Genomic DNA, 24,765 nt, shown 5'->3' on the forward strand with positions numbered 1-24,765 from the left:
CCAACCTGGTTGTGCGTACGCAACAGGCAGCAGGTCTCCCGTTCTTGCTCTCGTTCCCGGGAAAGTTGCTTTTGCTCTTCCTGCAACTGCTGCCTTTCCTCCTGGAGGAGATGCATGGCCTTCAGGAGATCCCTCTGCTCCTGCTGTGCCTCCTCCACACGCTGCCGAAACCAAAGTCACGTGTGAAAAATTTACACTTTGAGGATATAACACTGCATCTATGCCGCTTTTCACACTGTGTTTCTCAAACAGTGTTCCAGCAGGAAATTACTGTAAATTCTGGACTACAGCAAGCCGCATGCTCAATTTTGAAAACGAAAAACCAACTCTGTCGTTGTATAAGCCGCACCGGATTTTGAACCGCAGGCTTAAACAGATATTTTTGAAAACGCACGCTGTACACGACGGCAGGTAAACTTACCCCAAGCAGCTTTTGACAATCAAACGCGCAACACAGACAAAACAGAAAGAAATCCCTTTAACTTTCAAAGCCAATTTTCCAATTTCTCCAGTGCCCGGCATTTTAGTCTCTTTACCTGACCTCTTGGGAATGACGCAGAGAAGCCAGGACGTCTCACATGACAACACCATACAAACTAATGCCAGCTTCTGTTAATCGAGAGGGATGACGAAATGGGGTGGCAAAGCGAACCCACCAGAGCATTTTCAGCATAATCTTAGACAGACATGATTTATTGTCCTTTGTTTAATGCATAGTCTATCGAGTCAGACTTGCGGAAAATATGGCAACAATTTTAATCATTCACAAGCACTTCCACTAAAAATTATCAAGAGTTGCAAACTCAACATTAAAAATCAAGCATTTTCAAGGATTTCAAGACCCATATGAACCCTGTACAGAACCCCAATGTTGCTGTGCCACCACACACCAGATGAGTTGTTTATGTCATGTGTTTTCAAAAAATGTGACAAGTCAAGATAGTGATTACTAAGACAAGCACATATTTACAACTGCACCAGGAGAAACAGGAATGAGGGCTGTCGAGTAAAATGCAAGCCCTATATTTCAAGACGACAGCCAAGGGTAACCATACTGTGGAGAATATTGCCAAATTGCAACATTGACACGTCTTGTTGTGTTGCTGTTGTTGGTAATTGCCCTAGTAATGGACCTATCAGCATTTGCCCGCTAGCGTTCCTTGAAGATTAAAAAAAACGTCAGCAACCTGACAAGAGAAGTTTAGCATTTTTGATAAGTAACTTCCACTACTGTTCAATTTGGATGTATAAATTGAGGACTAAACTACTGTCAAACCTATTATTTTGCTCCTGTTATGTATTATGTGTATGTTGGCATGAATATGGGCTAATTTCTCTAGAAGTGCGTCATAAATGTTTCCAGACGTCACTGCAGTCTTTTGTATTTAGTGTTGTGGAAAATATCAGCTTGCCATTTTTCTTTACGTCGCCACGCAAACAAAAAGAAGTCAAACTGTGATTAAAGCTGCAGTGATTAAAATGTAGCAAAACAGTAGCGACATGTAATCCAAAACCCAATATCTGGATTATTTATCCAGTGATCAGCAGAGTAACTGTAATATTCCTCACTATCACTAGGAGGCAGCAGAGCGCTGTTTGCTTTGTAATTTAAGTAGAGTCAAAAAGGAAAGATGCACATTTTGACTGGAACTCGTACCAAATCCACAGGAAAAAAAAGCAGAGAGCTTGAACAAAAAATTGTTGGATTTAGGTGGCGCGGCAAACACTACTCCCCTATTTGAATTCACTTTCCCCGTCTATGCAATGAAACCAACTTTTTTGTTTGGTGTTAACAGGTAACATCCAAGAACATCAGCTGGGAAAAAATGAGCATCTGGTGGCCGTGGTTATTACAGCCGAACAGCTTGGAAAGTAGGATGTCACCTGTAATAATTTTTTTTTTAACAGTTCTATGGTCCCATGTACATAAAAAAATATAATGAGTGAAATTTGTTACAAACAATGTAATAAATACATGAATTAATAATAATCAAATAATATATTTAGCCAAATAAGTATTTCTCAAGGTAAACTTCACTAAAGTATCAGCCATCCCACACGTTGGTCCATGTTGCTCATGTTTAGTTTTATTTTTTTAATTTTACAAGAAAAAAAATGTTGGTTAGAGGAAATGTGTAAAAAAGTAAAAATAACAATCAACTATGTTTAGTGGAACAAGGAAAATAACACTCGAAATAAGCTTAATTATCTCTCCTCTGATATATTAATACATTCCGCTCATATTAACGTTTTTTTTTTCCAACGTTTTAAAATATGGGAATTTTTCTTTTTTTTCCTTATTTTGAGTGTCTACTAATCTATAAACATCTGACATTCATTTTATATTGTTAAAAAAATGAAGCTGGAGGCAACAATCACATTATTTTAATGTTTTCCACATTATGTCCTAACGAAAGTGTACCAAAAGTTAGCAATAAAGTGCTGGAGCATACCTCGAGCAGACCGGTTTTGGTGGTGACCACCAGGATGTCGGAATTGCAGTCATCTTCGCTGACTGTCAGCAGTTCCTCGCTTGGCGTGGACGCTCGGAATTGGAAAGGCGTGCTTGCCCCTCTTATGTCGCCTCCGTGCGTCACGTAACAAAATTGATAAAATTCCCCATCCGACTTGGGGATGTAATAACCTACAGATACAAATATAGTAGTGAGGTGTTACCGAACCAAAAATTATGAACCCGTTTAGAATTGTTTTCTTAAGCACAAAGGAACATTGAAACATCATTCCAAAAATGTTTGGAGTTTACATCAGCAGCTTTTACCCCACAAAAAACAAGCTTATTGCTATAAACGAGTGGTTCTCAAATAGTGGGGCAGGCGCGTTTAACTTGGGGGAACGTATTTTTTTTTCCCCTTTCCCAGAATGAAGTCCAATTGCACCTCCACCACACTGGGGCTCAGTTACGTTCTCAAAGGCAGAGTATTTTGTTTACAATTAGCCTCAACAAAGTGCGTAAAGCACAGAGTAAAGGCATTGAGTATGAAGTGTAGACGCGAAAAGGAGCAGATCTGCAAGTGACCCCCATGAAAAAAATATTTAACACGGATGCAGAGACAAAGAGAGATGGGGTAAAGAGTCAAATAAGTCTCCTCCCGAAAGCTAGGACAAGGAGGTTTGTCAAAGCGTATGTAACACTTCACTGCGACCATTGAGGGAGATAGTGTGCTTACGATCTTAAAAATGTTGGCAGCAGACAGCACAAGGCCAAATAAATTAAACTGTCACTTAAAGACATAACAACCCAATTATGCTGATAAGAGGCTAGTTTCATTTTAGCCTAAATATGCCAAAAGGCGTAGATTTGGCATGGGCAGAGGAAACGTGTTACCACCAAAATCGAGCAATCGTTTTATCACCACAAATTTTATATGATCGGTTAAAAAAAAAAGAAAAAAAGATGGATGTTGGTGAGGTGCGCGAGAGCATTTCTTCTTCCGAGGCGGGGCGTGACAGTAAATCATTGAGAGGTACTGCTCTACACCCACCATTGTTTTTTTTTTTTAATTTTCAAAACCAAAAACAAGGAAATCCAATTAAGCAAAATTAATGTTTCAATGACACAGAAAATACAGAAGGGCGGCTGGGTGTTTAGCACTCAGCCCCATTGGAACCCCTTTGTTTCAAAATCATAACACATCTCTAGGCTCACAATTAAGCACGGGAAATCCCTTTTACTCAATAGTGAGCCACCGCAGCACAGGCTCATATTTTCTTTGTGTAATATCGAAGGCAATCCAGGCACCGTAAAATCTGTTTGCAGGCCCTTAGCGCGTGTGTAGGAGGAAGCGATTGCGGTTTCAGATATGCTTAAGGTCCCAGGCCCACATGTGCGGTTATGTTTCCTTATTAAATAAAAGTGCTGCTTTTTATACGCGTCATAAACTTCTGAAGTTACTTCGGCTTTGCATGCTGACTTTTTTGTGTGTGTGTGTGTGTGCGCGCGTTTTTTTGGTATTCTGCACCTTGAAAAACGACAGTAGTATGCACGCTACTTCCCGGTTGGTATTTCTCAGGCATAGGCGACCAAAGGAAGGTGTAGTAGTCTCGAGCGGTGCTCCAGCCCACCTGGAGACACAAAACACAAGTTGTATATTATATTCTGACAGCATATATAGTCACGGTGTGTTGCAAAGACAGCAGGAAACAGGCTCCAGGGAGTATTTTTATATATACAGGCATGAAAATCTCTCACCTTTAGAAGAAATTCACCATTTGTAAACCAAAAAGGGTGACCTACAAATTGTATGGATCCCCCCAAAAAATGTCTTGAGGTGGGGAGGAGGGTATAAGATTTCCCAGAGTGAATCAGGTGTTGAGGGTGTTGCGTTTAGTGTAATTAGATTAATCAAATTATACTTTTTGTTTCCTTGTTCTTCGGTGAAAAATCGGTTGAATCTAACTTGCAAGTCGGATTACCCAAATGTTAGCCACCCAGTAAGATAAAATTCCATAGAAGTAACGCAAAGTAGGCTACAAAATCTCAAGAACACAATTTACATGCCACGATCCCAAAACAATTACACAAAGAAATTGAAAATGTTAATGAAAAAGGTCACAAAGCTGTTTCCTTGGCTGTCGGGCTCCAGCAAACCACTGCCAGAGCCATTATCCACAAATGGAGCAAACTGGGAACAGTGGCAAATCTTTCCAAGAGTTGTCGACCAACTAAGATTACAGAAAGAGTGCGATGACGGCTCATCCAAGGGGTTACAAAGGAACCTTGAAAAACTAAGGAACTGAAGGCTTTGCTGGACTCGGTCAAGGTCAGATTTAATGACTCCACTATGAGAAAGACACTGGCGAAAAATGGCATCATGGGAGAGTTCCAAGGCGAAAACCACTGCCGTCACAAAAGAACACAAAGAGTCGTCTCACATTTACCAAGAAGCATTTTGATTATCCTCAAAACGGTCAAGAAACATTTTCTGGACTGATAAGCAATAAACTGCACTTTTAGGAAGATGTGTAGCCCGTTACAACTGGCATAAAAAAGGCACAGCATTTGACAAATAGAACAGGATGCCAACAGTAAAGCATCTTGGTAGCAGTGTGATGGTCAGGGGCTGCTTTGCTGCCTCAGGACAAGGACAACTTGCTGTTGTTGACAGAATAAATTCTGGCATTTACCAGAAGATCTTGAAGGAAAACATTTGGCCATCGGTTTGTGCCCCCAAACACAAACACTCTTGGATCATGCAGCAGGACAACGATCCAAAACACACTCTGAATGACTTAAAAAAAAAAAAAAAAAAAAATTCCGGTGTGGCCAAAGTCGGGATTTAAATCCAATTGAGATTGCTGTGGTGTGACTTTGAACAGGCAATTCATGCTAAAAAGAAAAACCCTCCAATACGGCAGAAAGAATTTTGCAAAGAAAAGTGGGCCAAAATTCATCCACAAAGACTCATTACGAATTATCGCAAACGTTTGATATCAGTTATTGCTTTCTAAGCTGGCCCAACTGCTATTAGTTTCTTGGGTCAATTACTTTTTCACATAGAACCAGTTAAGGTTTTGATTTTTGAACATTTGAAGATCTGAATTTTGTCATTTTTTGGTTTGTATCTGTGTGATATTTAAAATTGGTTTGATTATGTGAAACCTTTGTGAGTGATAAATATGCAAATAAAATAAAATCCAGGAAGGGGGGAAATAGTTTTTCATGGCACTGTATTACCACAAAACAAAAACCTCTTTTGTCTTGGCTTGTCTGTTCACGCGTGCAGGCATAACAGCGAGAAGACATAAATAATTTTGCTAATTGCAGACTGAAGTTGAGCGACGTTGGCTTTGGTATGGTACGGCATTCCTGCAGTGTTATAAAGTAATCACAGGCACGGCGCCTATCAATCATTCAGCCGAGGTGCAAAAGGAACAACGCGATGACACCTAAATTACAACTTCACTGCCGCTGGTTTCTCCCGGCAAACATGCCAAGACCAAAATTCTTCTCGGGGCTTTTTAGACAGCTGTTGGCCTAGTCATATTTAAGGTAAATCAACATTTTCAACGTGGGCAATATATTGATGGTTTGATAGGAAATGTACGGTGTGTAGCAAAGGTATTGAAACAATATAAAAGGTGTTAGAATGGCCAGACTACAATTCTATTTTGCGTTTGTGAAAAGATCTGAAAACTGCTATCCACAAACGATCACCATCAAACCTTAAGGAACTTGAGCTCTTTTGTAAATGAGAATGGACAAATATTTCTGGTTCAAGATGTGCAAAACGTATACAGACATACCCAAACAGACTTGTTGCTGTGATCACAGAAAAAGGAGCTTGTACAAGGTATTAACTCAATATTTTTACAACATTTATTACCACAATATAAAATGTTGGATATATTTTGATTTCTTTTCAGGATTGTGCCTCACATGTTGTTGATTTTCAGGAAATATATTTTTTTATATTTTAGTTTGAAGCCTAAAATATGAAAGTATGTCAAAAAATTGTTTGGGGGTGCAATACTTCTGCAGGGCACTGTGCATGAACATTTAAATTGACTTGAGTTTAAAAAGGCTGTCAATAGCACCCTATGCCACTAGGAGGGGACGAAGCACAACTGAATCAGTTTGCAGTGAGTCATCCCTGTATTCCCACAGCTTGTTCTCTCGCTCACCAAAAACTCGTGAATTGAACTGAATTTGTTGGGAATATTTTGCAATTCAGTACTAGTTCTAAACTGGTCTAACGTCAGGACAAAACATTCTACCCTAATTACAAACCACGACCAGAATCAAGTATTATTATTCCTTTCAAAGCTGAATTATCTCAGGGTTCATACACCATGGCTTTATTCAAGCACTTTTAAGGACTTTCAAAACTAATTTTCCAAGACCATTAGAAAAATAAATCTGATGTGAAGTATGTATGTGCATAGCCACTAGTATATCCGCAATTTACATATGCGATTTTTAATCTTGCGTGTGCATTCATCTATACATAAGCTTTAGATCTTGAGTAAATCGCAAATATAATTGTTTTTGAGACTTGGGTATAAATGACAGTATTATAAAGCTTGATGCAAGAAATTCTTCCCATTTCAATTAAGCTCTGAGAAAATATACCCCATTTTTTTAACTGCCCATAATCAATTCGTAATTTAATATTGCATATAACACTCCGTTATACATATATGGTACGTAATCCTTGCACTATTACATATTTGTTGTCCTGTTTAAGTGTAGCATGAACCTGTCTCTTGAGCACCACCTGTAAGGGAACGATGACTCTTCATAGGACAATGCCATGCTAACTAATGCCAGCTGCCATTAATCACGAGGTTAAAAGAAATGCAATGGCAAAGCGAAGAAACCAGAGGGTGGGTCGGCATCATTTTCAAGCAGACTCGTTGAGAAACATGGCAAAAATTTCAATCATTTACAAGGACTTCACCCAAAATTCAAGCATTCATCAAACCTTGAAGACATTCAAATTCAAGCATTTTCTAGGATTTTAAGCACACGTACAAACCCAGTTAGCTCCATTTTATTTATAAGAATTTTTTCATTTCAATAACATCAGATATTATGAACAGATTTAATATAAACAAACATGAAATATAAAATTATAACATTTTTGTCAAATCTGGCAGATGTTTCGTGCCGTTTTGTCCAACAAAAACTGAACTGCACTTGTCCAGATGCAATCCATTATCCCAGATCACATATTGCTGCAAATAAGATTTGGAATAACATACTTTTGTTGCACTGTGTTACCCCTAATAACATATTGCTGCGAGCGGGGACCGGCAGAATACTTTTGTCGGGATAGGCGGCTCTTTTTTTTGCTGCCATTTCTACCTAAAATTAACTGTTTTTGCAGCTGCAATCCATTATCCTCAATATCATAGTGATGCAAGCAGGGACCAGCACAAGGCTCTTTTGTCGGGAGGCATGCTGTTCTGACCGGCTAAAATAATATGTACGGTTATGGTCATGATCTATTATCCCTGGTCGTCTATTGCTAAGATGATGGGCCAGTAGAGTGCTTTTTATAAGGTTGGTGCTGCTGAAGCATGCCTAGTGGCCTGCCTAAAATGAACTCTACTGCCGCCATCAATTATCCCTATTTGACTTATCCTGCGAGTAGGGCAGACTGCATGTTAAAAATGGGGGGGTACTTTTATTTCTTCTTAGCAATATTTTGCCAAGGCAAAAGCCCGCAACTCACAGAAAACAATTCCGCGTCTCACTTTTGGGTCGCAACCCCAGTTCAGAAACACTTGTCTAAAATACAGATAAACCCTAGAACCCCAAAAATAATGTGATAGGGCATAATCAGACATCAAACCCAGAACACGAAACGGCTTTAACTAGCACGGATTTCGACAGTTTTCCAATCGACTTTTTCCATCCATCCATTCATTATCTTTCGCTTATCCGAGGTCGGGTCGCGGAGGCAGCAGCCTTAAAAGGGAAGCCCAGACATCCCTATCCCCAGCCACCTCCTCCAGCTCATCCGACGGGATCCCGAGGCTTTCCAAAGCCAGCCGAGAGACAGTCTCTCCAGCGTGTCCTGGTTCGCCCCCGGGGTCTCCTGCCGGCGGAACATGCCCGGAACACCTCCCGAGGGAGGCGTCCAGGAGGCATCCTTATCAGATGCCCTAGCCACCTCAACTGGCTCCTCTCAATGCGGAGGAGCACTGGCTCCACACAGAGTCCCTCCCGGATGACTGAGCTTCTCACCTTATCTCTAAGGGAGAACCCAGACACCCTGCGGAGGAAACTCAATTCGGCCACTTGTATCCGGGATTGTGTTCTTTCCGTCATGACCCAAAGTTCATGACCATAGGTGAGGGTAGGAACGTAAATTGACCGGTAGATCGAGAGCTTTGCCTTTCGACTTTTTCCAAATAAACAAAAATCTTTTTTTTTTAATTGACCAGGCAGATTTGAAATTGACATCAATAAACTGTTTGCCTTTTGACTTTATAGGGGCCGTTGAGTTTCTTTGCTTTTCCTGTTCATTAGTTAAGGTTGTATAGGCTTGACGAAAGACCGATGAGAGCAAAAAAATGGCTTCATAGTGTCTGCAAGTTTAAGACACCAAATGAGAGGATCCACACATGTAACATAACATTGTGAGGGTTCAAGAAAAAAAAAAATCAACAGTTCTCATTAGGGATGCACCAAAATCGAAAAATGTGGCCCAAACTTAAAACCAAAATGTAAAATGCTTTTTATACACCAAAAATCACAAACTGGAAAAATATAATTAATTTGCACTGAGTTGCTAAAAAAGGGTGCACATTAAAACAATAACTAAACAACTAACAGACATGTTACTAAATAGAATAGAATAGGTAAATAAAATCAACGAAACATTGTATGCAACGAGATTATCGATGGCACTCACGGATAAATCAGCAAGAAACACTTTAAAAAGAAAAATAAGATACAGTGGAACCACGGTTTTCGAACGCCTCTCAGTTCGAACAAATCGGAGTCCGACCAAAAATTGAGAAATTCTTGCTTCTGTCAAAAAATCGGAGTTCGAACGCCGGTAATGCGTGAGTGCGTACGCTAGAATGCGATGCTGAGCGGCATACGGGTGTAGATCGCTCTTTTCGTGACCAACTGTTATCGCGTACGGACGTGCTTCGTTTTGCTTTCGCTTTTAATATAGTTGTACAAAGTGTTTTAGCCCCTAATTATGCCTCCGAAGAAAGTCGGTGCAAGCAGCAAAGTTGCTACAAACAATAATTTTCCTTGGAACGGATTATGGTCGAGAACCGAGGTTCCACTGTACCATGTCAGAGTAAATAGTCAGAAATATTTACAACGTAGTACTTAAAGTCTCGCCCGAGTTAAAATAATAGTGCAGAGAAAAAAAAGATTGCATTGTTACAATAGTGTAATAAATAGTGCAATAACATTCGCAACAGCAAAAATTCACAAATAACTCGCAGTTTTGCGCTCTTGTTTAGGGTGATGATGCAGCAAACTTGTTTTTACATCCATCTAATTCCTTTTTGAGAGCAAACTGAAAAATGAAAAGCAGTGTCATGTATAGACTCTTCCCTTCATGAGAGCCAACATTGCACACCTCTCCTGAGACGTGATGTCAGTACAATACCGTTATTTATGAAGCCTCGTAAATAGTTTTTCCCGAGTGGTCAAGAATCTCATATCCCTATTGTCACACACTGCTGCCAGTCAACGCCAAGGCCTGGGTTATCTCTAAAGAGCGGGATGAAGCTTAACACTAAAAAAATTACCTAGACCAGATGATGTAGGTGCTGTATCTGAGTAAAATCGGGAGATTACCTGCTACTAGTAATCATGGAAACCAGTCCTATCTGTTTTATGTGTTGGAGCAAACGCCTACCCAAAATAACGGCCTCGAGAGGGATGGGTGCTGCCAAGTTGTATTAGACCAAGACACACTACAGGAAGTGGAAGACCCAGGTGGTTAAGTTGACCAAAAACTGTGTAATTTACCAAAAGGAAAAATATTCGGTGCATCCCTATTTGTCATACAATTGCCCATAAAAGATAGTGGTCTCCTTTGTTCTTCCCCCAACATAAACTGATTACCTTCGGAATATGTATTTCACTAAGCATCTTTTACCTTAAAGATGCCCACCCAGTCTTTGGGGTGAGGTGTGATGTGAGGGGTAAGAGTGTAGCGACACTCCAAAGGCGCCTGAGGCAGGAAACTTTTGCCGACGTTCTGGAAGATGACGTGGGCAAAGTTGGACGTTTCCATGATGCTGACGCTGCTGCCAGGAGATGAATCCACCACCTGGAACGAGGACATTGTGTCTGGAGCTCACCTCATTTGTCTGGAGGGGAAAGGAAAGGGCAGCAAAGGTGAGATACTTAACAACTTTTGGATTACAATGGCTTGCTTTAAAGCAGGGGTCACCAACGTGGTACCCTGAAACACCTGAGTGGCCCAAGGACCAATTCTTAAAATAGCTCACCAGAATGAGTCATTGTCATTTTCTAGGAAGTTAGACATCTAATTGGCATAAGAAACCATTGACCATGACAGTGTACTAAAATACATGATTAATATTTCCCATTTTATTTTCAAATTAGTCTATAACTTTAACATGTTGATCACTCAGTGCCCCTATGCAAGGCAGTTTCAGCGGTTGAGTGAGCCTTTATTATTCTTACTAACCTGGTTCAAGGTTCTCGAACTTCACAAATTTGTTATATTATTGGTATTACACCATTTATAGTTTGAATCATTTTCAAATTTTATTTGAAGCACACTACTTTAGCAATTTTTCTGTTCAAGGAAGTATTTTTAAGTTTTAAGGTTGTAATGCTATATTTAAAGTTAAAGTATATAAGGTTATATATGCAGTTGGGGTCTACATCCATCCATCCATCGTCTTCCGCTTATCCGAGGTCGGGTCGCGGGGGCAGCAGCGTTAAAAGGGAAGCCCAGACGTCCCTATCCCCAGCCACCTCCTCCAGCTCATCCGACGGGACCCCGAGGCGTTCCCAAGCCAGCCGAGAGACATAGTCTCTCCAACGTGTCCTGGGCCGCCCCCGGGGCCTCTTGCCGGTGGGACATGCCCGGAACACCTCCCGAGGGAGGCGTCCAGGAGGCATCCTTATTAGATGCCCGAGCCATCTCAACTGGCTCCTCTCAACGCGGAGGAGCAGTGGCTCTACACCGAGTTCCTCCCGGATGACTGAGCTTCTTACCCTATCTCTAAGGGAGAACCCACCCACCCTGCGGAAGAAACTCATTTCAGCCACTTGTATCCGGGATCGAGTTCTTTCGGTCATGACCCAAAGTTCATGACCATAGGTGAGGGTAGGAACGTAGATCGACTGGTAGATCGAGAGCTTTGCCTTTCGCCTCAGCTCCCTCTTCACCACGACAGACCGGTACAGGGTCCGAATGACGGCAGACGCTGCACCGACCCGTCTGTCGATCTCCCGTTCCATCCTACCCTCACTCGTGAACAAGACCCCAAGATACTTGAACTCCTCCACTTGGGGCAAGACCTCCTCCCCGACCCGGAGGGAGCATACCACCCTTTTCCGACTGAGAACCATGGCCTCGGACTTGGAGATCCCCATCCCGGCCGCTTCACACTCGGCTGCGAATCGCTCCAGCGAGAGCTGAAGATCACGGCCTGAGGAAGCCAACAGCACCACGTCATCTGCAAAAAGCAGTGATGCAATGCAAAGGCCCCCAAACCGGACTCCATCCCCGCCAAGGCTGCGCCTCGAAATTCTGTCCATAAAAGTTATGAACAGAATCGGTGACAAAGGGCAGCCCTGGCGGAGCCCAACCCTCACCGGGAACGAATCCGACTTAGTGCCGGCAATGCGGACCAGACTCTGGCACCGGGCATACAGGGACCGCACAGCCCGGATAAGACTGTGCAGTACCCCATACTCCCGAAGCACCCCCCACAGGGCCTTCCGAGGAACACGGTCGAATGCCTTCTCCAAGTCCACAAAACACATGTAGACCGGACAGGCAAACTCCCATACACCCTCAAATACCCTGAAGAGTGTATAGAGCTGGTCCAGTGTTCCACGGCCAGGACGAAAACCACACTGTTCCTCATGAATCCGAGATTCGACTTCCTGGCGGACCCTCCTCTCCAGTACCCCTGAATAGACCTTACCAGGGAGGCTGAGAAGTGTGATTCCCCTGTAGTTGGAACACACTCTCCGGTCCCCCTTCTTAAAAACGGGAACCACCACCCCAGTCTGCCAGTCCAGAGGCACTGTCCCCGATGTCCACGCGATGTTGCAGAGGCGCGTCAACCATGACACGCCCACATCATCCAGAGCCTTAATGAAGTCCGGGGGGATCTCATCGACCCCCGGGGCCCTGCCACCGAGGAGTTTTTTGACAACCTCGGTGACTTCAACCCCAGTGATACGAGAGCCCAACCCAGAGTCCTCAGGCTCTGCTTCCCCAGAGGAAGACGTGCCGGTGGCATTGAGGAGGTCTTCGAAGTACTCCGCCCACCGATTCACAACGTCCCGGGTCGAGGTCAGCAGCGCCCCATCGGCACTATACACAGTGTCGATGGCACACCGCTTCCCCCCCCTAAGACGTCGGATGGTGGACCAGAATTTCCTCGAAGCCGTTCGGAAGTCGGCTTACGTGGCCTCGCCAAACTCCTCCCATGCCCGAGTTTTTGCCTCGGCAACCGCCAAAGCCGCATTCCGCTTGGCCAGCCGATACCTGCCAGCTGCTTCCAGAGTCCCACAGGCCAGGAAGGCCCGATAAGACTCCTTCTTCAGCTTAACGGCATCCCTCACCGCCGGTGACCACCAACGGGTCTGAGGGTTGCCACCGCGGCAGGCCCCGACTACCTTGCGGCCACAGCTCCGATCAGCCGCCTCGACAATGGAGGCGCGGAACATGGTCCACTCGGACTCAATGTCCCCCGCCTCCCTCGGGACATGGGCGAAGTTCTGCCGGAGGTGTGAATTGAAACTTCTTCTGACAGGAGATTCTGCCAGCCGATCCCAACAGACCCTCACAACACGCTTGGGTCTGCCGGGTCGGGCCGGCATCTTCCCCCACCATCGAAGCCAACTCACCACCAGGTGGTGATCAGTTGACAGCTCCGCCCCTCTCTTCACCCGAGTGTCCAGAACATGCGGCCGCAGGTCCGACGAAACGATGACAAAGTCGATCATCGAACTACGGCCTAGGGTGTCCTGGTGCCAAGTGCACATATGGACACCCTTATGTCTGAACATGGTGTTCATTATGGATAGACCGTGACGAGCACAGAAGTCCAATAACGAAACACCAATCGGGTTCAGGTCAGGGGGGCCGTTCTTCCCAATCACGCCCCTCCAGGTCTCACTGTCATTGCCCACGTGAGCGTTGAAGTCTCCCAGCAGTACGAGGGAGTCCCCAGGGGGCGCGCTCTCAAGCACACCCTCTAAGGACCCCAAGAAGGGTGGGTACTCCGAACTGCTATTTGGTGCATAAGCACAAACAACAGTCAGGACCCGTCCCCCCACCCGAAGGCGGAGGGAGGCTACCCTCTCGTCTACCGGGGTGAACACCAACGTACAGGCGCCGAGCCGTGGAGCAATTAATATGCCCACACCGGCTCTGCGCCTCTCACCACGGGCAACTCCAGAGTGGAAGAGAGTCCAACCCCTCTCGAGAGGACTGGTACCAGAGCCCAAGCCGTGCGTAGAGGTGAGTCCGACTATATCTAGTCGGAATTTCTCAACCTCACGCACCAACTCGGGCTCCTTCCCTGCCAGAGAGGTAACGTTCCATGTCCCAAAAGCCAGTTTCTGTAGCCGGGGATCGTCGCGCCAAGTACCCCTCCCTTGGCTGCTACCCAGCTCTCTGCGCACCCGACCCCTTTGGCCCCTCCTACAGGTGGTGAGCCCATGGGAAGAGGGTCCCACGTCGTCCCTTCGGGCTGTGCCCGGCCGGCCCCCGTGGGGTCTACAATTTAATCTTTTTGTTTTGGCAATGATTATATCTGATTCTTTATCATTAGTCATACATTATATTCATTCGGGATGTTTGATACCACTTTTTAATAAGACTGATAGTGATGTCCAGACAGTCGCACTGTGAGTACTTCATTTCACATCTTTTGATTTAGATATCTAAGCATTTTTAATGGGACCGTTTTAGTGAATTACTTAAGTAACTTATCAAAAATATATTTTTTTTTTTTTTACAAAACAGATCGTCCATTAAAGGACAAAGTGGCTGTGAGCCTTAAATCTGTCACAAAGACAAAAGGATGTATCGTCATCACACGAAGACTGTTTTTAAACAAAAATATGAAAGCCCCAAATATTGAAACGCGTATTGTACAATGTGATGCTAAAATTCCGCAGTGATTCAAGGTCTAGTATCAGTAGTGCCAATTGCAGCTTCAATGCAGAAGTCCGGCTCATATCCGAAGAGCAGGATGAAGGTTTAAACTGGAAAACAATGCCATTTAGACGATGAGGGTGCTGTATCTAAATCAGATGAGGAGGCTTTTTCTGCTACTGGTAGCATATGAATACTAGTACTATATATTTCACGTGGGGGAGTAAAACGGCCTGGAGAGGTATGGGCGCCATCAGGCTGTACTTTGCCAAGATACACCACAAAGAGTGTCACAAAGGGACAATAACAATTAACACTCTACATAATTGCGTGTTGTTGCCGTTTTTTTGTGCTGTCCAGGCTAAAAAGAATTTAAACAACGCCTAGTAGTCAAGGCAGCCATCAAAAAGCAGAGGTAAACATGTGAGAATTTTTGCTATTGTGGAAACAGTACATGGCGTACGTTGTCAACTTTGAAGACAACCGATCTCAACTAGCAAAATTCTCGATTTTAAGAGCTAAGCAGTTAGCGTTAGCCTAAAAACAGGCCATGTCTTGTCAAGCCACTAGCTAACTAAACATTGCACTCGTGACGAGGCAAGCGTTTGATAATCACTCTACTGATAACGTTACACATGGCATAATTAAAGCAGTACCCATTTCAAAACCCTCCAAGTGGCGAAAGTGGAAGTATTTCACTGGCAACGGGTTGTTTGTGTCCTTTTCCTGTTGTACGCGATGTTGTCTAAAAGCAGCTGCGGATGATGATGATGCGCCGCTTCCTGATAGAATTCATGGGCCACTTCCGGGACGAGGAGGCGACAGCGGATGCTGAAGAGATTAACAATAACTGAAACAAAAATTCAATTTAATATTAAAATGTGTTTTAGTCCTCATATGATTAAATCCTTGATGGATAACGTAATACATACACAATTGTTCTAACTGAAAATCATTTACATGTCAAAATATTGAATCACCCGCCTCTAACTCATCCCCATTGGTTATTGTGAAAATCCCCTAACTCCTATTGGTTGTAGTAACCTTCAATCACTACTCGCTTAAGCTATACCGGCGTGTCAAATGTCACGGTGTATGTCGACTGCCGAGGTCAAGGGGAAAGAATTATGGCAACGCTGTTTAAAAGCAGTCGTAATATTTTACGAAAGTGGAACAAAAATGTCACCCCCACCTTTGGTAACGTATTCTTCCCATGTTGTCCTAATATTAACGAAAAACGAATGCTAGCTATATGTCTTTAACAGTGTGCTAGCTAATGTTAGTTAGCATATGACGTCACAACCATTCTGATTGATTTGCCTGGTTCTGGCTAATTCATAGTTACTTAACCCTCCTCTTTTGTTAAGGTCGCTACTGATTTGTCTTGGATTTTAAATGCTTACAAAAAGCACATACATTTGATTATTTTATTGAGCCTTCTTTACTTTGTTAGGGATGTCTATTTCAACCACGTAAAAGAAAAATGGGATGTTTTTTCTTTTGCTACGTTATCAAATGCTCCAACTCAGGAGTCTCAAACTCAATGGATATGGGGGCCGCTGCAGCTAGGATCTGCGGGAGGTTGGGCCAAATGGTGTTTTCCACTAAAAACAGAGCTAATTAAAAACATTCTGCCGTTCCTAAAGGGACAGTGTTTTTTATTTGTCCACTAGACGTCGCTGTTTTAATATAGTGGAATAGAAAATGAGCCCAGAGAAGTCTTCAAACTACAGGGACTGAAAGTGAGTGAAAAGCAGTCTTTTTCTTCCTTTTTTCCCAAAGTAAAAGGCAAAAACGAAAACAAGAATAAAAAGAAGAGTAGGGGAAAAGAAGACAAAAAAAAAAGCAAAATGGAGAAAAAGAAAATAATCAAAGACGAGAAAAAAAAGATAAAAAAGAAAAGAAAAGCTTTTAATCGTTCTCTTTTTTTCTTTTCCTTTTTTCTGTTAGTTTTACTTCATGCTTATATATTTTTTTATTTTTTCTCTTTTCTTATTTCTTCTGAGTCCTTTACTTTTGTATATTTTTTACTTTCTTATTTCTCTTCTTTTCAAAAGTAATAAGTTGTGTTTCAGTCACTTTGATCCTCCTTATTTTGCTTTCTTCCGTTGTACTTTTAGTACTCGTTTTTCGTGACATGGCCAGAATATAGAGACATTTAGTGGGAAAATGATACACACTGCCCCCTTAACTTTCATCCAAGTTTGAGAGTCCTGCTTTAACTGAAACAGATCAGGGTTAGCACGGGTGCCAGAAATCCTTTAAAATGCTTGAATTTTAATGTTATGTTTTCAAGGATTAAAAAGTGTTTGAATTTTGGGTGAAGTGCTTGTAAATGATTAAAACCCGTAACATGTGCCAACACTGCTCTCCGGTGACTTCGCATTGCCATTGCTTTTCTTCTTCCTTTGTGATTAACGGCAGACGGCATTAGTTTATACTTCATTGTCCAACTTGTCGCACCTAACAGCATAGGTACAGGCCACTATGAAATGTGTATTAGTGCAAGCCTGCAAGGATTATGTATCAATTTATTATGGGCCATGCAAAAAATAAGATAACGTTTCTAAGTGGTAAATTGTAATGGGAAGAAAAGTAACTGCATTCCTTTGTTACACTTTACGCCAAACACTGGAAATGACATGCTGTAGCATTTGGTTTTGTCAAAGATGCACATAAAAACGTTTAGATGAGGTTAAATCCAGTAGCATTACCTCGTATTTTTACCTGAACGACTTAATACTGTGGATGCATCCAAAGTAAAACTGAGGCTTTGGGTTATCAGGCTAGTTTTGGTTTCTTTTTGAAGTTAAATCTGATTCTTATTGTATTCATTTGCTGTGTTTCTGCAAAAGAGGGAATTGCACATCATCTAATTGTGTTCTTTGTTCAAATATGATAACGAAATGTGCAGGTGCTACTGCAAAGAACAACAGTCCTCCCTGAATTTCAAGCTTTAAACACTCCTTCGTTTCTTTCTTTTTCTTTTTTTTTTCTCTGATTTAGCGCCCACGCGTTCATTGGCCTCCAAAACACCAGTTGGTTTTATCGGTTTGGGAAACATGGGGAGTCCCATGGCCAAGAACCTGCTTAAAAACGGCTACCCCATTATTGCTACGGATGTCTTTCCTGAGTCCTGCAAGGAGTTGAAGGATCTTGGTGCACAGGTCATTTCATTTTGAAGCAAATTTTAATGAATGCTGCTTATGTCATACCATCATAGTAATTTTGTTGAAATATTTTGGTTCCATTGTTATATTTTACTCACAATTTTTTTTAATTACCGTTTGTGATTTAACGCATTTCTTAACTTGTTTTCCTTATTGAAACAAAATGCTCCTTTTCAATATATTTTTGGAATATTTTTGCCAAGTTTTCAACTAAAATAAAGTGCTAATTTAAGTTGTTTTTTTATATATGATCATATATTTTGTTCAACATTTTTTGTTGGTTTTTGGTTGATAATTTTACTACATTCATTAATTTTCAAGAAAAACAAAGTGTTAATTTTAGGTACTATTTTTATTATTTTATCGCATGTTTTATTAAACATTCTTTGTAGGCACTTGCTATATTTTTAACTTAAATTTTAAGTAAATTAAAGTACTATTTTTAGGTATTTTATTGTATGTATTATTTAAATATTTTTTATGATACTTTTACTCATTGTTTGTTTTAATAAAATTGTAGTGATTTGTTGTTTCAATGCATTTAAAATAAAAATTCCAGTAAATTTAAAGCTCATTTTATATATTTTCTTTTACTTAACCTACAAGGTAAAAATGCTAATATTAGGTATTATTTTTTATATAATATCCCACATTTTGTTAGACCTCTTTGTGGGTAGGTACTTGGCTGATAATTTTGCTTTATTAAAAAAACATTTTCAAGTAAAAATAGCGTAAATTTTGGGTGGTATTTCTCTTTTTTTATTCTATTTTTTCTTAAACCTTTTTGTTGGTTCACGGCTCACAGATAATTTTACTTATTTATTGCTTTTAAAAAAAAAAGTTTTATTTTTCATTGTTCATTCATTGTTTTTATATTTATTTTTTCCAGTAAAACAAATTGATCATTTTTACAGGTGTTCTTATTTTTAACATTAAACGAGTTCAAAATTATATATTAACAGTAATTATACGTAAAACACGTGTTTTATTTTACTAAAAGACAGTGAAATTGTAAAATAATGCACAAAATGAGAAAATGTAAGATGAATTGACTTCCAGTTAAAAGTTTCTTCGCAATGAAAGTAGCAAGGGAAACAGGTGGTTTGCTTTTGATCTGATGCTACTGAAGATATATTTTAAAAGCTCAAGTGCCCACATTTTAGAAACTACTGTGTTAGACTATGAGAAAGTACTTTTAATAGTTCACTTACAATGTCAAATTTAACAAATTTAATTTTATTTTAAAGTTAGAGGACTCCCCTGCTGACGTAGCCGAGAAAGCAGACCGCATTTTCACAATGCTTCCATCCAGTCCAAATGTTATAGAAGTTTACACAGGCCCAAGTGGCATCCTCAAGTAAGTTTTACAAGAAGAAGAAAAACGTGATATATTTCGTAAATGCAACAATATGAATGTGTTTATTTAGGAAAGTAAAGAAAGGGACTCTTTTGATTGACTCATCCACTATCGACCCCTCTGTGTCAAAAGAAATGGCGTTAGCGGCGGAGAAAATGGGCGCCGTCTTCATGGATGCACCAGTGTCGGGAGGTAACTTTATATTATTGATTTATTCCACCACGTACTTGTTTTGCAACTTTTTGTAATATTTTTGAAAAAAAGTCAGTGGGGTATGTTTATATGCTGGCAATAATAAAAAAGGATAAATGACAGTATTCAGACTATGTAAATCCATGTACTGGAGGGCTGCATTGGGTTAAAAAATGGCATAGGGGCTGAACCAGAGGTGGCAAAAATGCTTATTTTGATATACAGTTATTTTTCTTTTTATATGCTAACATATATGTAGTCTTGGATCTGATACTTCAGCCAGACAGACGCTGTCCTACTTACGAACGAGATAGGGTCCGGATGATTGTTTGTAAGATGCTTCAGTGCTATATTTTGTATGTTTAAGGCATGTATAAGTAACCTATATTGTTATGTCCTAAAAATATACGTTTCATAAAATAATATGCTCTGTAAAGATAAATAGAGTTGAGTTTAACTTACTTTTGGAAGATGCGCTTCAAGAGGTCTACCTCCGTGGTAGAGAGTGGACGAAAAAAAAGCGATTTGACCATTTTCTCAACCGCATCAAGCTTTCTTATTCCACTTTTATTTCAAAAGAAACGTCTCGCCTCTTTTTTACATTTGACACCAATCATATTAAATCGATGCACGAGATATAAAACAATAAAAATATCAACGTTCTTAGCGCGCTGAAAATTCAGAACAGTATGTTTACACACAAACTAGGAAGAGGAAGCCGGTAGCAGCGGAAAGAAGCACGACAGTAATGTCCTATACTCGGAAATAGGTGCACACAATACAAAATCTAACTTACAGCTATGTTTGGATATTTTTCAACATCCCGAAAAAAATAATCGTATCCACCGTTCTTCGTAAGTCGAATGGTCGTAAGTAGTGGTGCGTCTGCACATTAAAAAAAAATAACGTAAGCCTAAACAATTTTTTTTTTTTTGCATTGACATGCACAAGTTCTTTTTCCTTTTGTATTTGATTTTAAAGGGACCATTCCATCCAATTCGTTTTGAGAGACTCAAAATGTATACATAATCGTATTCATAGATAAATGTATTGTAAATAAAGACTTGAATTAAAAGTAATTGAAGCAAATAAATATATATCTCCCCTTTAACCACTAAATGTGATAATTTTGTTTTGGGATGAACTCCAAATACAATACGGCAAGTTCAGAAGTTTTTTCATGACATTAAATTTGAAAAAAATAGTGATCTATAAAATGAATAAAGAATTACAAAAATGGCAAATATGGAAAAATGTATAACCTAAAATTTGTCTCCCACCCTCAGTTACAAAAGAGAGTTAAAGCTCATTTTGACCGTTATTTTTAATAATGGTTTAAAAAAAGGTGCAAGCTAAGTTCTTCTGTAAAAATGTCACAAAATACTGCAAATGATAAATATATCGCCATATTTACTTCTGGTGCAGACTGCACTAAGTGAGAGAGAGAAGAGAGTAACCTTGCGCTGTGTGCAGAGATTCGCCCATTCCTACCACTTACCCCAAAAAATAGCTGAGTAGTTTGCTGGTGTTTTTATTCATTGACGGTTTAACCAGTGGGTTTCTAATCATAAAGTATGTCTACAGTGAACATACATAGTTTAATGAGCTTCCATTTAAAGGTTTTTCTTTTTTTTACAACTTACTGCCAAAACGGGGTATGTTGGTGTGACACCCTGACTGTAAACTGTAGTAGAATGTGTCCTATATCTGGGTCTCAACCATAAAACTAGTCAGTGTTACTTGGTCTTCGTATGTATCAATATCAAAAGGAAATCACTCGACTTTGGGACGCCACAAAGTAAATGTTGCTCGCGAGCCACAGATTCCCGACCTCTATTGAAGATGATCCATTCAGATTGTTCCAAATCTCTGACATCTGAACCCAGTTCGATTATTGCCTCCATGTAAGCGTACCTATTGAAGTTGAATACTTTTAACAGCCAACTTTTATTTTTAACTTAACAAGCTGCTCTGTAGTTAAACAATTTAAAGAAGACTCCAACTCCCATGTTGATCTTGTAACCCCATTGCCAAGTTCTTGACCTATCTTAAACTCTTTGTAAATTCAAACCATGGGAACCTCCGGGTTAATACTGCAACATGGGTTGTAATTACCGAGCCAGTCAGGTGCCACCTCAATGTTTTATTGCCGCATTTGACCGAGAGTCCTTTCAGACCAGGTTTGAGGTTTGAAGTCCTCATTATTTCGGCCGCTGTCTGCCAGTGATGGCTCTTTGACATTGCGCAGGATCGCAAGTCGCTCTTAATGGGCCGCGTCTCGCCTGAGAAATCCCGTGTCGGAGCTTTTTCATGTTGATGGAGCTGTAATGGCAGGTATCTCGTGTTAGTGCCTTTCATGTCAGATAAAGAGTCATAAAGAGGAGAAAAGCTTCCTTCGTGTGGGGCTGAGGAAAAGATAAGAAGAGTAGTGGAGGGCCATGTTACCGTTAAGCTGTCGATCAAGTCTGCTCATTCTGACTCACTTGAGTTTAGTTTGGACGCACCTGGTTGGTATTCGCGACAATAGTGTAACTTTGATTGTGCAATGTTGGATTAATCACGACTGGATGGCTACCAGCTAGCGTCTGGAGATCAGAGCCTAAAGGCAGATACTCTCCCTTGACACACACGCTGTTTACTTACCACAAACAACGGACAGTTTGTGTGCGCACTTCTGTGAAGTTTCTGATCCTCCTGTCCCCCAAATAAGCCACTTTTACTAGCTGGAGATGACTGATGAATGACCTTTTGCCAAACAAGTTGTCATATTTAGTATCAACTAAAAAAACAGCATTGCTGGGTCCATTTAAGGTTTTATCCGGAAGCTTGGTTGTTTGTGAGCTGCAGTAGCCCGTTTGTCCACTAGTGAGCGTTAGAGCCCCCACAAAAGCAGACCACTCCAAAGCAGATGTTTATTGATTTTTTTGGGTATTTATTGGGGGTGTCTTGACAAAAATGTTGCTAAAGAATCTTGTGAAGGCCTAAAGTAACCCTGTGCAAATTTTCACAACAATTGTTTCAGCCCTTTAGGAGCCTATACGTCACGTACAAACACACACACACACACATCAGGATAAATAAAAAAGTTTAGATTAGATAGATTCAAATTCGATTAAAATGTATTAGATCAAGAAGATTAAACATACGGCCCGTTCTAAATACCTTAATATGTCACAAAAATATAGCGAGTCTCTAAATCATTTCTATCAAAAGTTGTTATATTTTAAATAAATGCAAACCTCATGCTCTCTCTGGGTGCTAGAGGGCAATACCAAGTTTGTATAACTTGGTTCAGGAGTAAAACTGCATTCACTCAGTTGTTAATCTGTTAAAATAAACGAGGTAATAGATGGAATGCCAAGTATGAAAACCCTTTTTCCCCATCGGTTGTGAATAAATGTGTTGTGTTGAAAAAAGAGACTTTGTTATCCCTGGTTATATCATGTAGGGCAAGTTACTAATGAAGGCTGAATGATATAGTGTAATCCTGATCCAAAAAAGTAAACATTTTAAGTGGACATTCTTTTTCTGATCCGCCCCCGTAGCCAAACTGGGTTAGACATCCCCGGATTAGATTTAGAGTAGAAAGATATGCTTTACATGCAATAAATACGCTTAACTCCAACCAAGAGATGGCACCCTAGCCAATCAAAGGTGGGCTCTGTGAACATTTGGCCTTCTTAACGACATTATTATGCAAGTGTCACAATGGATGAATGAATTACGATAATAATCCACGTTTTTGCTTTCACTGTTTCTCATTTCCCCTTATAAAAAGCACAGCTGATTATCAACAAAACAATCATGATGTCATGAGTTTAGGGTGTTGGCACACAACTTGACGCTAATAGAAATTCTGGCAAAACAGTGGCAGGATCGTTAGCAGTAATAACCCCTAATTCCCGTGCTGGTGCCCGTTTGCCCACGGCGGTATGCCACATTGCTAACGCAGGCAGCTTTAGAAAGGCCCCCAAAACACTTTCATTGTTTTTTTTCATCCAGCAAAGGGAAATACGGCAGCCGCTATGAAAGCCAGAATAGCCAGCTAACTGCTGTTTGGTCTATGCTGCTCATTTTGCAATATATTTAAGACTAGGGCTAACTGCCCGTTGCTGCGTCTCAGCCCCGCTCTAATCATATCCGCAGCTAGATGGGCTGCAGTTCATTAGTTGTGGCATATTCTTTGCTCACTGAGAAAAGAACGCTCATCTATGGTGTAGAACAAGAGAACGCTCTTTTTTTTGGTGTTGAAGAAGACAAGGCTCATCTTTGGTGAAGAAGAAGATGAAGCTCATTTTCGGTGAAGAAGACGACAACACAAATTTAGGGGTCGGAGGAAGACGATCCTAACTTTTGGTGCTAAAGGACATGCAAATGTTGGTGTAGAGGTTGGCCCTCGTTTTCAGTGTGCGAGAGGAGTGTGGGAAGTTGCTTATTTTTTGTGTAGAAAAAGACAATGCTAATGTTTGGTTTAATGAAGACAACACTTATTTTGGTTTTAGAAAAAGACAAGTATCAGTGCAGAAAAAAAGACAATGCAGATTATTGGTCCAAGAGAAATTTTTGGTTTAGAAAACGGCACTAATTTTTGGTGAAGAAAAAAAAAACGCACATTTTTTGTTTGGATTAATTTGACTAAAATTTTGGGTGTAGAAAAAGACCACGCTAACATTCTTGCTTAAGAAGACAAGTCCTTTTTGGTGCAGAAGAAGAAGACATTGCCAATTTGTGGTGTAAAAGAAGACAATTAAGATTATATTGCAGAAGACGACAATACTAACCTTCTGTGGAATAGAATACAACGCTGGTCTTACGCATTGAAAAGGACTTCACTAGTTTTCGGTGCAAAAAAATATGCTAATTTCCAGAATAGATAATGACTCTTTTAGCGCATGGAAAAAAACTATACACATTTTTGGCGTTCAAATGACTATTTAAACTGAGATGCATTCATCCATTATCTGCACCCCTTATCCTCAGTGGGGTCGCGGGGGTGCTGGAGCGCATCCCAGCTATCTTCAGGCAGTGGGCAGGGGACACTCTCAACTGGTTGCCAGCCAGTCTCAGGGCACACAGAGACAGACAACTCGTTCGCTCATTCACACATAGGGACAATTTGGACCGGCCAATAAACCTGACATGCATGTTTTTGAAATGTGGGAGGAAACCGGAGTGCCCGGAGGAATCCCATGCAAACCCCACAAAGGAGGGTTTTATCCCATGACCTTAGAAC

General features: G+C 41.0%; 2 protein-coding genes across 6 annotated transcripts in view; one reads left to right on the plus strand and one right to left on the minus strand.

The window, feature by feature from the left end:
- LOC148371413 (tax1-binding protein 1 homolog A-like) overlaps positions 1-15,613 on the minus strand; it is a 46,889-nt gene extending 31,276 nt beyond the window's left edge. For all 3 annotated transcript variants that reach the window (XM_088329472.1, XM_088329471.1, XM_088329469.1), the window contains exons 1-5: positions 15,470-15,613; positions 10,596-10,809; positions 3,981-4,083; positions 2,454-2,644; positions 6-161 (exon numbers count right to left, since the gene is read on the minus strand). In XM_088329472.1, coding sequence (XP_088185598.1) covers positions 6-161; positions 2,454-2,644; positions 3,981-4,083; positions 10,596-10,784 — 639 coding nt within the window. In that variant the 5' untranslated portion in view covers positions 10,785-10,809; positions 15,470-15,613. The remainder of the gene's footprint in view (positions 1-5; positions 162-2,453; positions 2,645-3,980; positions 4,084-10,595; positions 10,810-15,469) is intronic.
- A 257-nt stretch (positions 15,614-15,870) lies between these two features.
- Positions 15,871-24,765, plus strand: part of hibadha (3-hydroxyisobutyrate dehydrogenase a) — a 32,486-nt gene continuing 23,591 nt past the window's right edge. For 2 of the 3 annotated variants that reach the window (XM_088327854.1, XM_088327855.1), the window contains exons 1-4: positions 15,871-16,010; positions 17,820-17,980; positions 19,231-19,340; positions 19,411-19,532. In XM_088327854.1, coding sequence (XP_088183980.1) covers positions 15,941-16,010; positions 17,820-17,980; positions 19,231-19,340; positions 19,411-19,532 — 463 coding nt within the window. In that variant the 5' untranslated portion in view covers positions 15,871-15,940. Of the gene's footprint in view, positions 16,011-16,155; positions 16,556-17,819; positions 17,981-19,230; positions 19,341-19,410; positions 19,533-24,765 lie in introns of those variants that run through there. The other variant, XM_088327856.1, reaches the window with a different exon arrangement.

The sequence above is a fragment of the Urocampus carinirostris genome, chromosome 2 (assembly GCF_059441175.1).
Source record: "Urocampus carinirostris isolate Australia breed hairy pipefish chromosome 2, RoL_Ucar_1.0, whole genome shotgun sequence".
Classification (NCBI taxonomy): Eukaryota; Metazoa; Chordata; class Actinopteri; order Syngnathiformes; family Syngnathidae; genus Urocampus; species Urocampus carinirostris.